Below are 17,841 nucleotides of genomic sequence, written 5' to 3' on the forward strand. Positions count from 1 at the left end.
AATTATTGCACTCACCCATCGCTGCCATAGTCGCTTGTTGGTAGTGACCAACAAACCCTTTCTCAGACCTGGGTTATCTAGGTGTAGATGCAGAGGAAATGCAGGGCGCAGAACAGCGCAATAAGCGCTGGGTTATCACTAAAAATCTGTGATTTCATCGGTCTGAAGCTTGTTTTACAGTAAAATGTATGTTTAAGCCACAGGGTTCGGCGAGCGAATAAAAAAGTAGCGGTTAGTCAAGAAATTACTGTATGAGTATCCAATGACAATTGCTGTCCTCCACTCGTGATCTGATTGGCCACGGCAACTATCCTTCAACTATACGTGCCTGTTCACTCAAAGTGCACCTATGCCTGCACTGGTGATTTTGAAGGCCTTGGACTGATTTTATACAACCTGGCAACACAAGCTGGCTGAATTCTGATTGGATCTCCTTTCTCATTGATAGATTCACTTTATTGATCCCAATGTGGGAAATTTCACACGCAACACAATACAAAGAGAAGGAAAAAAACTGTACATACATTAAAATAAAACGGGTGCAAATGCATTGTTAAGAATATTCAGACAACTGGATAATGGATAGTGTATTGTGTAAGATAAATTGTGTGCTTCTACAGCTATGACCTTGGAATACACAGCAGACTGTTCATTGTTGCACACATGGATGACACCTGGAAGACTGCAGAGTCGTAGAATATTTCTGAAGGTGGCAAGTTTTGTGTTGTGGTGTACAAGGTGAAGAGGAATGATGATTGCATCATCCCCTTTGGAGCACAGCTCCATACTTACCTCTTCGTCAGGCAGAACATCTCCCGGCCGAACAAATTGTAGTCTGTCTGATCAGTAGTCCAAGTGACACTTATCTCCTGTTGTTGACTGACTGGGGACAGATTCTGGGCTATGGAAGATCATAGATGTGGTGCTACACAACGATCAGCCCACAGGACGGCTGTACTCTGTGTCCTTGGCGGTTATGCCGTCATGGCCTGCAGCTTGTCTGTTGGTGAAGTCTTTCCAGTTGCCCTATAACCTGCCCTTCAGTTAGAATGGAGCCATGTTGATGTCATCAGTGGCTGATGTTCTGGACCAGACAATGCAGTCATTTCATAATGTCTTGTTTTAGGAAGTACTTGATACTCAAAACAGGGATTGATGTTCCATTTTATTGTTCGATTCATTACTCACATTTGTTGTGTCCTGTCAGGATGTGGATGTAATGTATCTGCCAAGTACATTACATACCTGATGGATTTGCAGTTTCTCTTTAAAAAAAACATACAACTATATGCCGCACTCTGTTACCCACTGAGGCACACACAGCTTCAGGAACGAACAGACCTTGCACTGTTGGTGAAAGAGAAGTGATAGAAGTAATCAAAACCTTCACCTAAAATCCTGTTTCATCATCAGAATTGATGTAACAGTTGCATGTTTTGGATCATCTGTCACTTTCCTTCATTACTTTTAAACAATTTGAAGGACTGCCTCGCAAAGTTCATCAGGATATTGTGATGTTCTTAAAGCTTGTCTGACTTACTGCTTTGGAGCTTACAAGGTACCTTTCTTGTTGTGTGCTTGCCCCTACACTGTTTGACCAAGTTGGTTAAAAATATGGGCCCTTATTGGAAGTAATGACCTAGTGTGCCAACACTAATCCAACTGCGAAATCGTCTGTGTGAAGGACATTTTTTTTTCACTGAAGCCACAGTTGTGCTGTCTTTTTTTTCCAGAAGACTAGAAAACCATCAGGGCTCTTATTATTTCCTCAGTCTCCAACAAATGCATTGGTGGAAATAAAGCATGTCGATTAACTGTGCTCTCGTCCCACCAAGGTCTTCAGCTGAAGTACCAGAATCTCATCATAAAGATAAATTGACCTCACGGAACTAGACTGCAGCTGAGAAGGAAGAACACAAAATGCTTCCACTCCAGACGTTAAAGCTGTTGGTTTATATCTTCGTCTGATGCAATGCAGTCTTGTAGTTTTCACATAATGGTTACTAATTTGTCTGGCCTGTCTGTAACTGGACCTGTAAGACCTAATATTTTTGTCGCCTGTCTTTTGTGTTCTTTTTTTATCAAACAGAATTATTAAACAGATCTAACTACCCATTTACTGTTATTACCTGAAGGCCTTCTCGAATGTTTTTAAAACTGCAATGACAAGTAAACTAGTGGTCATATAATTTTATCACTGATATTAACTGGAGGGTATTTAAGGTGTAATAGCAAGTTGTTTAGGATAATGTTTGCCTTGGGAATTTTTCACGCTCAGTATTAAATCAAGTGGACGCCTGCGCCATTTCATGTTGACGCTTTAGGTTTAGTGTTTAGTCACGTATTGCCTTCCGCTATGTTTCCTGATACCATAAACGCTGTTATCACATGAAAAAAGGTGTGGTTGGGATTGGGGTCAAGTAGTGCACGCTTGCCATTCTAGTTCATGTCCCTTGGTGTATATTGTTCCTCATATGACTGTGTGTGTCAGTAGAGGTCCACACTTAATAGCACAGTCATATGGTCATATGAGGTGCTAGGTATACGTGTTACATTTTGGCAGGTGTCTCAGGCTGGTCCTCCGAAGGCCGCAGTGAGTGAGTGAGTGAGCTCATGATCCTCAACATTATCGTCAACATAGGACGTCACAGGCCATTGAGAAATCTTGACGTGTGGTGCCTTAATAGTGAGAATATATACAATTTAACCAGACCTAGTTTTAGGTTTGAACCAACTGTTCTATCTTGTGTATTGACATTCCATTGATTTCTTTTGAATGTACATTGACCTGACATTATCTTTCACAGTACTGGTCTAACCCAGGTGGGGTTAGACAAGCGATAACATGATTCCAAGTTGAGCTTTTGAATGCCATGTTATCAGGGATTTATCACTTGAGTAACTCAATGTGCAGCAATGTCATTGACAGCTGAGGGAATGGGTACAAAGTTTTCTACTCATCTGAAAAAGTCTACTTTGTTTCCATTCAGCTGTGATTTTATATAGTACTTTTAGTGAGTTCAACAGTTTTGCTTTGCAAGGCACTAAAAGACTTGTCCCCTGGTGGAGCTAGTCAAGAGCGATTTGTCTTCATTCCCACCAACGCGCATGAAAGTAGGCCATTTAAAACAATGTATTTGTGTGTGGGCAACATGGCACTGAGTTCCTTTTGGCCTCAGATGGCAAGGAAGCAAGCTTTTCATGCCTTACAGTCACAGCAAATTAGTGAATTAATAAGACATTTGGTGTTGCCTGGCCTTTCTCTTGATTGCTCACTCTGCATGAGCAGATCCATCTTCAGTCCATCCTTGCTCCTACACCGTAAATGAGCATTCAGTCTGCGCCTGATATTTCAAAGGACATATTCATCTCTTTTTACAATGTGGAAATCCAAAATGAATGGATGGCATTGGCCTCTAAATCTTATGTGGATTGCATTTGAGTTTGATAAATGAAAATCCATACAACGAAGCGTGAGTGTTGTGAATGAGACTGCACAAGTCCCTTGCTGTTTTTTGTGTCTCTTGTGTGAAAAAGAGCAGGGAATGCGGGAGGTGTTGGTGTACATGCGTGCATGTAGCCAAGCATGAGTGCAGAGATGTTCCCCTTCACCCTAGGGAACGGCTCCGCAGTGTCACTGCTGCCCAAACTCGGTGGCTGAGCAAGGAGGGCCAGGTGGTGGGGCTGAGTGCAGCACACTCAAGCGTGGACACAGCGCATGCTGACATTTGCCTTCGTTGACTGCTGCAGGGAGAGAAAAAATCTGCTTTTCCATATGCTTGTGCTCATTGCAACCCTTCACTATACTCAGAGCACCCCCCCAACTGCCCTATTCTGCCCCCTTCTTGCCAGTCTCTACCAGATGGCTCCCTGAACATTGTTTACCTTGGGTGACGGTCCCAGATGCAGAGTGTGTCCATGGGCATCATCATTCCGCCCAGTTAGTTTCCTCGTTCTTTGCTCCCTCTTAGCAACCCTGCCAGTGTACGTTCCTTCACTTGCTGCAAAGTATGAGTCTACTTTAGCAAACACATCTCGACATAAACATCGATACACAACTGTTATGCTAAGTTTGTTATTCTTCAAGTCATGCTTTGCTTTCCCATGTACCTTATCATAGAGCTTTGTACTGTCTCTAACAAAGTTCTTGATCCCTCCTGAACTTCAGGGAAAGCCTTATGACTCCAGACAGGAATAGGAAACACCTAATGTTGCCCGCATGGACAGCTAACTGCATCTACAGTATTAGAATATAACCTTACTTGTCTTTAAAGGTGAATTGCTGAATTATTTTTTTCAAACCATCTATCTTGCTGTTGGAATGGGATGTTAATGGGTTACCGACAAGTGTGGATGAAATTTAGAGCTGTGTTGCCCAAAGTGAGTACGGAAGCAAGCCTTTGTGACGTCACTGGAAGTAGATCCTGTCGACGCACCATTAGAATTAGGGATGAACGATTTTGGAAAATAATCAAATTGCGATTTTTTTTTTCTCTCAATATTGCGATTGCGATTAAATGTGCGATTATTTTTCAAGGTCCTCTTCTCATGTATTTTACAGCAAACACAACTAATAAATCAATCTGTATTATAATAAACCATATCTGATTCAGTATATATAATTGTTCTTCCTTATAGGCTATTCTTATGTTAAGATAAAGGCAAATGAAGCATGAATTAAAATGAAAGATGGTTTATTTGTCTACTTCAGTTTCAACTGTAGACTTACTAAACTGATAAATCAGACAAACTAAAGTGCATATTACAACAATAATGTAAACCAATATGTGGCTTTACCACTGCAACATGTCCAACTCTTCATGTAAACGTAGATTGCACTTTTTAAGCACTGTCTGAACATTAGCAGCCCATAATTAGTAATAAAAAAAGCCGATTGGACAACACATGTCACGTGACTACCGGGAACGCGCATGGAGGAACAGGCACGTATTGCCGCCACTTCTACGAGTGCGCATCAGTTTTATTTACAGGTGCGAGAAGAGGTGCAAAAGGGTGCACGCGCATACGGATCGTGTTCTACGAGTATGTGGAACTTATGCACCCGTTTTGGAGGTGGTTGAGGTGGAAAACTTAGCAGTGTGTCACAATTGCAGTTTCAAGAGCTCGTGTTTAGCCACTTGTATCTGTGCACTTAGAAAATGAAGGCGAAATTACTTTTCGTGTTTGTATGAATGTAATTCTTCTTTTTACACGCACGTGCCACGGGGTTTACGGATGCAAATGTGCAGTTACGCGTATGTGCCTCTGACGCATGGATACGGGTCTTGTGTTACGGGTATGTGCCACTTTTGCACCCATTTTACCTTCATAGGCTAAAGCCGTCATTTACAGCTCAATGGCTAAAGCTCACCGTTGCGCTGCGCCACCAACGTGAAAGTCACGTGACCAATCAAATCGCAGCCTTACTGTTAGAAAATCACGTTTTATCTTATTGCGGTATAATCGCAAATGCAATTAATCGTTCAGCCCTAATTAGAATGCAGGTGAAAAAGCTCTTAAATATTCAGGTTCAGAATAGAAATGCCCAACCGTTTCATGACAGCTGGATGTCCTACTGGTGCCAGTGAGCATGTAGACCTGTTCAAACCAAACGATGAGGACCATCATTATTAAATGGGTGAAGCAAGTTTAAAGAATGAGGGACGAGTGGCAACCGTATGTGTTTCATTGTTTTGCCCTGAAAGTTTACCTACAATTGGTTTTAAAACTGGTTACAAATGCCCATGTTTTACATATGTAAACCAATGGCAAGGGATGATAACACCACCTTTTAGACAGCATCGAGAAGCTATCACAACATTGGTGAAGCAGCATCAATACTTAAAAGACTGAGTTAGTCCCACTGTTTACACCCTGAGTAATAAAACAGTTTTACATTACATTTACATTACTGTTCAGTCTTTCCCTTATTCGTCCATCCTTGATCCATTCAGACACCATCTCACAGTAGTCCTAGTTGTCCACCATGACGTGATTCAAATAAAAACAAGTCTGTTGTTTACATGAACCTGTTGGTATTTCCCCAACTCAAGAGAACCTTGTCAGCATCACAATGTAATTTATGGTTGTATATGGACATTAATTTCTGGTGATTTTTTTTTTTGTATACTACGGTACTTCTTGCATACTACTTCTTTCAAATTATGTATGCATTGTTTGATGAGATGTCAATATTTGTGTCACTTTAAAGTTCTGTAAAAATGCATATTGTCGATCCACACATGAACCGAAGATTCTTGTGGCTGTTACAGTGACAAGGACCCTCTCTTCTGTCATTGGCCTTGAACCCAGAATGTCTTGCATGGTTTGTGCCCAGTTGAGAGCTACACAACCAATGTGGGTTGAATAGCCTTTTACATAGTGATGCACGAGACGTGTTGAATGTATGTGAAGGCAAGGCCATGCGTGTTTATGAGATAGAACTTGCTGTTTTTTTTTTAACATTCTGACACTTTGGTTCAATTGAATTTCCTTAGTTTGAACTGAAACCTCTCAGGTTGGTGACCTTGCTGCCTGCCTGATCTCTTGAGTCTTTGATTTCATTTTTATGTAGCCTGCGCTGTATACTTGTATACCGACTAGCATCTGTTAGCTATTTATTGTTATTGCAAAATAGATTGAGAAGTCATGAACTGATTTCAATGAAGCTTTCAGGAGATGTTGATCATTGGAAACAGAACAAATGATTCTGGTAGTGTCACGACCACATCACTGTAGTCTGGCCCACGCTGTAGCACAATGACAACCCACTCTCTTGCCCAGTTTCACTCAGTTGTTTGAGTGAGTTCCAGAATGCTATCGCCAGCTGCCATCCCATTGAGCTCTTATGAATTTTTAACGTTCCTGATGCTTGAAATGTATTCAGTTGTGTGTGAGGAATATGCAGTATCGGTTCAATTGACCACAGAGGCATCATTTGCCCTTGAAAAGACCACAGGTCAAAATAGTGCCATCCTCATGGTTTATAATTTGTCAATATAATTTGTCTAACAACAACATCTAGACACATAGTGTAGAGTATAATACATGATTGGAGGTTTTCAAGAGTATTGTAATATCTTTGTCGTGAGTCAATAATCTTTTTTACTTTTTCTTTTCCTCAAATGATCCAACCCCGAGTCTGGGACTCCTTCTCTCCTTCCCTCCTCTATGTGACTCCATTTCTTTCTAAACCCCTGACCATGATGTGCCAAATTAATGAATGTATTGTCTGTAGCTTATTGCTGGTCTTTTTGGTTCCTTTGGGCTTCCTTATGATCAATAATGTCATCATGGGGTTTCATGAAAACATTCTGAGCAACGCTATTTTATGGTTGATGATGGTCCGATGATCCAGTTATACTGGAGCACACTCCGTCTCCTGCAGTTGGGGAACCTGGAAGGAAAATCTACTGCAGATATGAGCAAACTAATGCCAGCACCTGGCTTTTCCTTCACCTCCAGAGAGACGTCCTAAGGGCTATGATACTCTCGGAAAACACTCTTTATGAAACGCTGTCCTGTGGTAGAGTTTGAGTAATGAAATGTTCGAAAGCTCCAAATAGAGGTTAAAACATATACTGGATTGGAATCAATGTCACTGAATGATCTTCAGTGATGCTTATTCCAGTTGCATGCTTGAATATCTTGCTAAATTTTATCAATGTATAATGTTAACTACCACTACCCTAAAGGCGCAGCTAGGTTGAAATGGCTTTTTGGAAGATAAAAACCACTTACATTGATGGACCCAGGTCATCACAGGACTAGCTGTCTTACTAAGTGCTGGCATGACATCAGCTTGTGAAGCTTCCGCACCTTCTCTAGCATCTCAGTATCTCACTGTAGCTACAGACCATCTGTCTTCGTCTTCTGGATAAGGTTAGTTTTCAGTGGTAGTCAGTAGTAACAGCTGGCTCTGAAGAACCGAAGCCCCCAATCCTCCCTCGCTAACCAGCGGAAACTTCTGCATCTGTCATCTGCTTTCCCCAATGACCCGGCTTTCCTTCCAGCTGCCACCCTGGAACCCTTCTCTCAGATTCATATTAGGCTTGATTCATTAATATTATGGAGTGTTAATTTAGCTTTGACATGATCAGAAACTTGTGGTTGCTTTTATTTGTGTTTGTGATTTTTGTAGTTATTACAAATGTCTTGAACAAATAAAATAAATACTAATAAATCCAAGATGTTCTCAAGCATTTAGTGAACAGCATTTTGAAAAGTTATAAATAAATGAAATATTATTTCTACAACTTAACTTCCCTCCAACACCTGAACCTTTAGATAGAACGTGGCTACTACTTATCCATATGTGTATTAGCTGTATATGAGCTTGTAATTGACCCTTATAATGTACTGATTAGCTCCTTGTTAAGCCTGGCTTTATTTTACCCTTGAATCGTCACAGAAAGTTTACTCTATAGCATCAGAGTTAATGAAAATTAACAGTGATTAAGTAAGCAATTAAGTTTGTTGATGGTTAATATGCGCTCCGCAATATTTGTCAACAAAAGTAAAATTAAATGCTGATTTTCAATTTGTGTATAATAGCAGCTCCATCTGGTAACAAAATAATTTTCAAAAATGTCCTTTAATAGCCTACATACATGCACAGAAATAACCAAGAGATTCATAATTCTGGACAAACATGGTTCAAAAGTTCACGTAGAAAGTAATGTTTCCAAACCTCATCTGGCTGCTGCAATTCCACGTATGCCTAATTCTCTATATATTGTAAACTCTCAAGGAGGTACAGCAATTTGAAATGTGTGTGCGTGCTAGTCCTTTAATGAAAACTAATCCACAGTGTGACAAACTATGCTTGTTGATTATTATCACCTGCCTTTCTAACATTTTTTTTATTCTGTTCCAGCATCGCCCAAGAATGTCAAGCTGTGGGAAGAGTCCTCTGATTATGCCGAACCAACGCGAAGCAAAGGTTCGGTGAGCAATAGCACCCTGGTTCCTGTCAAAGGAATTAATAATCTTGGCAACACCTGCTTCTTCAATGCTGTAATGCAGGTAAGTATACAAATATGAAACATAAAATGAAATAACATTAAAAATAAAACTATTCCTGCAATGAGTTTATATATATATATATATATATATATATATATATATATATATATATATATATATATATATATATATATATATAGAATATATTCAGGTGAATAGTCTTAAAATGGCAATATACGTGGCATGTGACAAGATCAAACACCATGCGGCGCAGTCTGGACCATGATTTTTGCTTCCAATCGACAATGCGATGCAATAGAAAAATGTGGCAACACAGTCCTCCACTTTCAGCACTGACAGCGGCTCGGCTGCTCACTTCCCAGTCGGCTGGTGAGCAAAGAGCAGCAGATCAACACAAGTCAAAATCCTTTTTGACTTTCCGACCCGTTTCTCCTACGTTTCCTCTTTATTTGGCCTCATTGTTGTTTCATGGTGTCTAAGCATCAGTTCCGGCCAGTTCCGACCGTAATCAAGGCAACACTTTGGGCCAAAGTGTGATCCAAAATCTGCATACAGAATAAAATTGCAGTTTGCAATGAGTGTTCAACCGAACTACTGTATCTAGAGCCTTCTGTTTACATTATCAGCCTATTTTATAATGGGAAATTGTGTTGTTTTTAAAATTATAATTTCAAAAGCAAAGTCTGAAACATAAGAAAATGGCAAAAATATAAAATCATCTAAACTAACTTTCTTTGACAGATGTATACGTAAATATGTTCTTGACTATTTATATAACATTTTTAAAAAATAATAAAAATCGTGACCACATTGGATATAAATTTTCAATTCAGTACATCCCTAGTATATATATGCTCCTGCGTTGTCTAAATATTATTCAAATGGTCTTTGTCTTTCCCATGATGAATCAAAATTGGACCACAGGCCTATATTGACCGTGTGTGTAAACAAGGCGGGGAGGTCATCCTGAAGTATTGCACTTGCGTGTCGTTTGAGTTCACCGGCCTACGCAATCCTGCCTCTCAGTTGGTGCAGAGAATGCTCAGGACACAAAACAACCATAGAAACGCAGTTGTCTATCCCTGCTTGTGTCATGGTCACTACAGGCTGACATGTCTCTTCAACAATAAGCCTGTTTTTTTCCCACCATTTTGTTAATTACTCTTAGGGCCTTCCTCATTGATTGAAATTCAAGTGAGCACGCTTTACTTGCTTCTCCGTCCCTCTGGCTGTCTGTTTGTATTGTCCCCATGAAAATTGCAATCTCTGTGTTGAAAACGAGTAATTGTCAAAGGACGAGCTGCGCGTGTGTTCACAATGCCAGCCCCATTGTGTTCATCCCGTAGAAACTGTCTTCATTGCCAGGATGTGACAAAACAAATCTCTTGAACAGGAAGGAAAAGATGCTTCTCCAAAATAATGTCACAATGACTGCTTCAGGTTGTTTCCTCTGCAGGGATCTTTTCTGCATTTTAAACTCAGGCAACACATGGTGGATTTAAGCACGCCACACAGTTTTCCTCTATGCAAATAAAAAAAAAAAAACAATCATGCAAAAAAGACATTGCAATATCTTTAGTGCTCTCATTTCCTCCTCAGAACCTCTCTCAGACACACATGCTCATCGATCTGATCCAGGACGTGAAGGAGAAAGGACACAAGTTGAGGATCTGCCCACCTGGTGACACTACTCTGGTACAGTTGAATCTTTCCTCTGTGCTGATAAGTAGATCATACAGTACGTACGCTGGCGTGAACACTTCATAAAAATGCATCTGCCCTTTTTGATATCTTCCTCCTCAGAGCCCATTGACGGTCACTCTCCCAGGTCCTGAGCCCCTCACAGCCGCCATGTTTCTCTTCCTTCAGAGCATGAAGGAGCCTGGGAAAGGGCCGGTTAACCCCAAAATCCTCTTCAATCAACTCTGCCAGAAGTAAGCTACTACTGCTGCATTTATTCGGAATCTTGTAAATGCAAAGGTAGCATGCCAAAAATGTGAAAGGAAAAATGTCGACATTTACAGATGTGGTTGATTCGTTCAACTCAAGTGGGACTTCAAGAGTGCTGGTTCTTTTTGGAAACAAATGCGCTGATTTGAGTGTCTTTTAAAATGCTGATGGACCCCTATTGAACACATTGGTGGGTGTCTTTTTGCACAAACTTTGTTACATGTTTTTGTAATGTTTACGTTAGAAAATGTGCATAAGCCCCGCCCATCGAAAATGCTTCGAATCACTGCAGCGGAAATCTAGTTCTCCCTAATCATGGCCACTCATCTGTGATTGGTCAGGTAGAAACCTTCAACCCGCAGACCGCAGGGTTCATGCGGGAATCAGTAAGGTCTGATTTGATGCAAGGCAGACAGTCTCAGCCACTGTTTGATCCATAATAAGGTGGTGGGCTGCGTCAGAGCCCCACCGAGATTTCCCAACATGGAGAACGTTATAAAGCAATAACTTGAAAACGCAGAAATATCATGATGACGGACTTCAACGTTTGAAACATATGCATGAGTTAGGAATGTTGGATTTAGAGTTTGTTGCACTTCTATCTGTTTATCTGAAGTAAAGCAACTGTCATGTTCCTCACTGTTAGGGTTTGTCATCCCTGCACTAGCAATGTAAAAAGCTCAGCTTTAACTTGCTTTTATCCCATCATTGTGATGTGACCGCTTTAACCAGTCAGGCCCAGTTAGCACCTGGTCCCTGCTGAATCTCTTTTGACACACACCAACCTCAACAAACACAATGCACACCAATGCCACTGCACCTTTTCCGAGTGCTTCAAAGCAGATAATGAGTTTCTCATTGCTCGCCACGTTGCTGCACCACCTGTGTCATATTTGATCCAGAGCAAGGTTTGGCAGACGTGCGCTCACTTTCTTCTTTAGCGGCACTAATAAACTGTCTCTCTTAGTCTGCGAAATACTTTGCGTTTCAGTTTTTGTTGGTGTGGATTTGCAGCCGAGGAAGGTACAGTAGAACAAAAGCGTGTTTCTCCATTGTGCAGGTGTCTGACCAGAGCATTTGAAATCGGCTGGCTGGGTCCATCTCTGGTGCGACTCGCTCAGTTATTCTGGTACTGCGCTTTCATGCAGCAGGCCTGTGTGTCTGCGCACTGCTTCCTCACCTGGTACCATCTCAGCCTGCAGGAAACACGCAGTCAACTGTGCATCGAGACACATGCACACACCTGTATGTGCTCACAGAGTGAATATTGACTAAAGCTAATCGAATCATCTGACACACAGTGAATAATGCCTTCAAGCCCCAATTCATCCGGATCGGTGCCAGTTTAGGAATATTTACAATGAGGCTTTACTCCTACTTTTTGTCACCTGGCCTGGAGCCTTAAAATCCGTCACAAGACAGTGGGGCAACTGCCAAAATAAATAAATAATCTGTGGGTATTGCATAACTAATGGCTGCCTGTACATATTTGTTTTTGTTAATGTAAAATTAATGTCCCTATATGACACATTAAGACCTTTGCTCTGCAATGGCATTTTTTGTGACACATTTTGAATTTAATTACATTTTTTGCAATTATTTGGTAAGACAAGATCTTTGTGTACTGTGTATGATTCCACACAAAGGTAGATTTTCAAGAAATTTGGTGTCTTACAAGTCCAAGATATAATTGAGTTAGCATAGGGACTTGGGAAGCTTGAGTGGAATCTGTGCAGTGCTCCAGTGATGAGAGAACTCTGCTGCATAAAGTGCTTGGAATAACATATTTGACCATCTGTGTTCTCCGCATGCACGTTTTGATGCATTCTTCCGCCCCGTAGTATTGAAGTCAGGAAGCCAAGCACTTGTGACTTTAGGGGAGATGAAAGTGAGACTGACTTTTCATTGTCAGGTATAGTTTAAAAGCCATGCTAGATGCTTCTTTCAATAAGGCCGAAGTTAATAGTATGAATAGTTGCTGTCAATTTGCGCAGTCTCTTTTGAGTATTTACACAGGAAGCAGTCCACCATCGCTGCTGAAGGTTCCAACTTAGGACCCCATTTGTAAAAGCGGTCAGATCACTATAGCTATGAACGAACACAGCATTTTATGAGGAAATATGATGGATTGTAACAGTTTTGTCTGCGTGAAATGATGTTCGTCTTGTACACCGCAGGCTCTGCCAGAGGCGAATCTCCGTGCAGCCGCTTGTCTCATCCTGATGCTGCGCAGCATTCATGTTCAAACAATAAATAAAGCTAAGGTGTTGGTCCTTTCCATTGCCATAGCCACTTTTTCGCACTGCACAATTTGGAGGAACCATTTCCTTCTACATAGTTAGGTTGACACCATGGAACAGTAAAAAAAAACATGGCATAACTGACCTACCCACACCTGTGGGATGCTACAAAAGATCCAAAACAGAGGATTGAAACTAGCTTTAAATCAGTTCTTTTTTCAACCGTTTTCTATGATGCAGAAGTGCTGCTGTATGGGCTGTGATGCAGGAAGGATGTTGAAAACGCAAAGAGAATTGCACTCATGGTCACTAGTATAGAACCCTATGACTGATTTAATCTTTTTGCTGGACACTTGACTGGAGAATTCTATGTGTACGAAAATAAATAAATAAGCAAACTGCACAATAGCTGTTTTCACACAGCATCTGTCTGTCCAGCACCCTGACCTTTGCAAAAGCTGCACTCCATGTACTGCCTTGTCATCGGCATCGCAGCTGCCCTTGACCTTTGAAGGCCCCAACACTTCTTTTCCATTTCATTTCGCTCTCTCTCCAAGTATGTTGGTGCTAACAGGCAAGTTAACAAAGCTTTCAGATTAGCTTGTTAAGAGTGTGTTCTTCCTTTTTTTTGCACCACAGGGCCCACTAAGCCCTTGTGTTGTGTGACCACACGCATTTGACCTTAACCAGCTGAGTACACTGCTGCACGCCTCTTCCATCTCCTGCCAATGAATGGGTATGGTCTGGAGTCAGACCGGTGCCAAGCTATGTGGTTTGGATTGATTCCATCAAATGCTCTATCTGGTTCCAACTTGTACCAGAGCTGCATCTTGATGATGTTCCAAACACGGCTGATTAATGGAGTGTTTGATTGAATCCGGCAGTACACAGAGGGCATTTATTGTTGATAATATAATATAAAGTTGATTAGAATGCATTTATTTTTTACAAAGAAAATGCACGATTATAGGAATCAAATGGGAACATTAGATCCCGTATTAAAAACTATTTAGCTAATAAGTGGCTGAATGGTGTCAGGTTTACTGGTCACATTTTCATTTAATTTTCTCTGACCCATTTCCTTTCAAGGACAAATTCAATTTTATCAAAAAATCTGATGAAACCTTCCCCGGCTCTTCTTCCATTTGCGCAACTTGGAAGTGTCGACATTGGCATTTTTTCACCCTCAAATATTTTTCATTTCCTTTCCTATGATGTCTTGCATTTTTGAAAGAAGTAGCAGAAGGGAATAATGAACTCCATCTTGTTCAATGCGATCCAGGACACACTGACATGTAAACAAACTCCCATAAAGCAACAAGCTGCAGCAGAAAAAAAGGCAGCAATGAGATGGTTATATGCCCTGGATGGAGACCTCTATTTGGTTCAAGGAAGAGAGGTATTGGGTTGTTTAGGAGCAACACAACCCCAGGTGGGGTTCCTGTGCATCTCCACTTGCAGGCGCAGAGACATGTGCTTAGGTAACAATCTCAGCTCTCATTCATGTTTGTGCATAAAATTTGGATTAGCATTTTAACAGACTTTACTCTGAAGTTAATTTTGTACCAGTTTAGAGTCTCCCTTTTTTTAAGTGAATATACATAAATATGAAGATAAATATTTCCTCTTTTCTGCTATGACTGAGAAACCCAAACCAAGCTTGACATTTACTATGTGATTTTCAATCTGTACCGGACTAAAATTGTACCTTTTTGTACTTTTTGTCCAAATTTTCTCGTCATCATGCAACATTAATATTTAGACAGTTATACAGCAGTAAGCATGGCACTACCACATAACATTATTCATCCTTAAAGTACGTTGTGCTCATCCTGTTCTCAGTTTAGTTAAATATATTATGTTATTAACTCCACCCCGAGCTGCTCCTCCACATCGAGAGGAACCAGCTGAGGTGGCTTGGGCATCTGATCCGGATGCCCCCTGGACGCCTCCCTGGGGAGGTTTTCTGGGAGTACTGGGAGGAGCGGCAGAAGAAGTCAAGTCATGTTATTAACTGAAAATACACTGAATATTTTATAGATTTTCTTGCTCATGTTTGTGACACAAAGACCTAACACAACACATATCCTGCTGCCCCTTGGTCTGTCACAGCTTCATAATAGGTTCCCTTCAGATCTGTGATATTGCAGTCTTGTTATTATACAGTCATGTGGCGACTGTGATTAGTAATTATTACATCATTACAAAAATTAACTATTGCTCAAATCAGTTTTTAAAAAATAGGATAACATTGCAGTCGATTTTTAATAATGAATCTGCCTGGCAAAATCTGTATTTGATGAACAATGTGCATTGTGCCATCTTTACGTGTGTGTTTGGGGGGGGGGCGAGCTTGTGTGGCCTTGTGTCTGGTACTAACTCATCCGGCTATTAATTGTGTTAGCACCGCAGCTGTTTAAATTGGCCAGATTGAGAGCAGCGCTACAGGGCCCTTCTGCTTCCCTCCACTGGGATGAGCTTCCAGACTGCCTCATTCCCACTGATCCTTTCAAAGCTCCTCTTTTTCCCCCTCCATCTCTGTTCCTGTCATTTCCTCTACCTCATCTATGTCTCTATTTTTCCTCTCCGGGGAGATGGACGGGCCAGTTAGCTGAGCAAGAGGGTGAAATTCCTTCACATGCTGTTCATTTTCAGGGCAGGCCAGTGAACGACATATGGACTCTCCACCACACTCACCCTTCTGCCCACCCTTCCCCATTTGTCTGCACGAGAAGGGCCAACAAGACGACACTCGTGTCAGTGTGCGAGGATTAGGGGGAGACTTTGGGCTGCTCCAGACCTCCTGCTTCTAACCTGTGTTGTGGGCAGGTGGTTGGCATTCTCTCCCCCGGCAACCGACATCCGGTCTTGTTCTACATGTCACTGTATCTTTGAGAAATTAATCAGTGTGTGAAAGCTAAATAGAATGAATGGTGTGACTTGAAAACGCAGTCAGCAGGTTCTTATTTGAAATTATGCCAGTGAATTGCCTTAAAATCTTATGATATTGTCTCAATAAAATTGGCAGTCGCACAAAACATGTTGACAGAGTGTGAATAGGAACCATGAAAGCAGCTTTAAATGTGCAGCTGCTCACTCAGCGACCTGTGTTCGACAAACCCTGACCCCCTGCAGACATTTGATTCTGGTAAATACGTTTTTTCCCTTGTTATCCCTGCAAAACCGACTCTCCTGTACGTGTGTGCAAGGCCCAACAGGTTGCTGTGACTCGATCCACATCTGTCCATCTGCCCTGAGCATCTGTCCTCACATCTGCTGAGTGTGGACTGCCATTAGAGAAACTGAAGGACAGTCTCCTCGCTCTATATACTGACATAACTTCAGCTCCTTTTTTTTCCAAAAGCCCATCATTTTACTCTTTGCATAACATGTTGGGGACACGTTTCCTGAATAATGTAATAATTCATTTAGTCAACCTCTCCATGATAACACTGCCAAAATAAACTCCTCTTCTAGGTTGTTTGAATTGAATGTCAGTGTCTTCCTGATGATCACTTGTTAATAAAATCACATTTGCTTTTGTTTTATTCAGAGCGCCACGTTTCAAAGGCTACCAACAGCAGGACAGCCAGGAGCTTCTTCACTACTTGCTGGACTCTATTCGTGTAGAGGAAACCAAAGTGAGTCCACAGCCATTTTGTTTCAGTGCATGCCATGTATTCGGCTCAGAACATTTATAGTCTGGAATCAAAACATGAAGTCACTCACCGTCAATGTTGTCATAGTGGGCAAGCGCCGTGGATGACTGCGCACTTGTTTGATTTATGGTCAAGTTTAAAAATCAGTTGGGTTTTCTTTATTCAACCTAATAGTGGCTTAAACACCCCTGTAAAAAAGGTTCCGTTATTGACATCACAACCTGTGTTGTCCATTCGCCCTCTGTTAGCTCATAAAGAGCATGTTATATCAGGTTAGAAATGTTAATTTTCTTAAGAGGAAGCGCACCATCATTCGTCTTTCTTTCTTGTCCTGTCAGACTCCATGTTATCATTGGAGATTGATAGAATAAAAAAAATGATGGCCCACACTCGAGATGGATTGTTTCTGGATGCTAAGAAATGTCTCTTCTGTGCACTTTCTGTTAGAAATTAGATAACTCAGTCAACGTTTATTTTTACTATATACTTAAGTGATATACTTCATAAATGTTATATTGGTATATATTGTATATTTTGGGATATCTTTGTTGTTCACTTTAGTATTAAATAGCTCATTCCTTAGTCCGCTCTTGTTTTGTGTGCTTGGCCAGTCATGTCACGGTCCCATGTTTTTGGCGAGTATCAAGTCGTCCCACCCCCCGACCCCCTGACAGAGCAATTAGGAGACCCCATGGCAGTCCTTTTGGAGGGCTGGATTGTTCCTTGTGGCCCCACCAGTGGCTGGGTGAACCTTGAGGAGAAGTTAGCGGGTGTGTTTAGTGGTCAGCCCGGGGCCCAGGAGGGGCCGCGGTCTGGGCCGCCGACTCCCATTGTAAACTTGTGAACGCTCACAGTTGTGCCACTCAGGGGACTTGCAAGTGCCACAACCGGCATCATTGTGTGATCTTGGGAAACCCACAGCTGCTGAATGGGCTTCAGGGCTGTCCCATTGTGCTGGAGGGTCGCCCGCCGCCCCCCTTGCACACGCACACACAAACACACAGGCT

The 17,841-nt window shown here is 41.5% G+C and overlaps 1 protein-coding gene and 1 long non-coding RNA gene across 4 annotated transcripts in view; one reads left to right on the plus strand and one right to left on the minus strand.

The window, feature by feature from the left end:
• LOC128767870 (uncharacterized) lies at nucleotides 1–17,012 on the minus strand. Its single transcript, XR_008416185.1, has 4 exons — nucleotides 16,905–17,012; nucleotides 3,886–4,001; nucleotides 1,189–3,744; nucleotides 1–1,084 (listed from the first exon to the last, which is right to left on the minus strand). It is a non-coding gene; the product is annotated as an uncharacterized LOC128767870 (long non-coding RNA).
• Nucleotides 1–17,841, plus strand: part of usp45 (ubiquitin specific peptidase 45) — a 33,383-nt gene that overhangs the window by 6,969 nt on the left and 8,573 nt on the right. For 2 of the 3 annotated variants that reach the window (XR_008416184.1, XM_053880181.1), the window contains exons 6-9: nucleotides 8,876–9,024; nucleotides 10,585–10,680; nucleotides 10,789–10,919; nucleotides 16,729–16,816. Coding sequence is in view for 2 of the 3 variants with exons in the window: in XM_053880181.1 (XP_053736156.1) it covers nucleotides 8,876–9,024; nucleotides 10,585–10,680; nucleotides 10,789–10,919; nucleotides 16,729–16,816 (464 nt within the window). In the remaining variant the exon portion in view is untranslated. The remainder of the gene's footprint in view (nucleotides 1–8,875; nucleotides 9,025–10,584; nucleotides 10,681–10,788; nucleotides 10,920–16,728; nucleotides 16,817–17,841) is intronic. The other variant, XM_053880182.1, reaches the window with a different exon arrangement.

This window comes from Synchiropus splendidus, chromosome 12 (assembly GCF_027744825.2).
Source record: "Synchiropus splendidus isolate RoL2022-P1 chromosome 12, RoL_Sspl_1.0, whole genome shotgun sequence".
Classification (NCBI taxonomy): Eukaryota; Metazoa; Chordata; class Actinopteri; order Syngnathiformes; family Callionymidae; genus Synchiropus; species Synchiropus splendidus.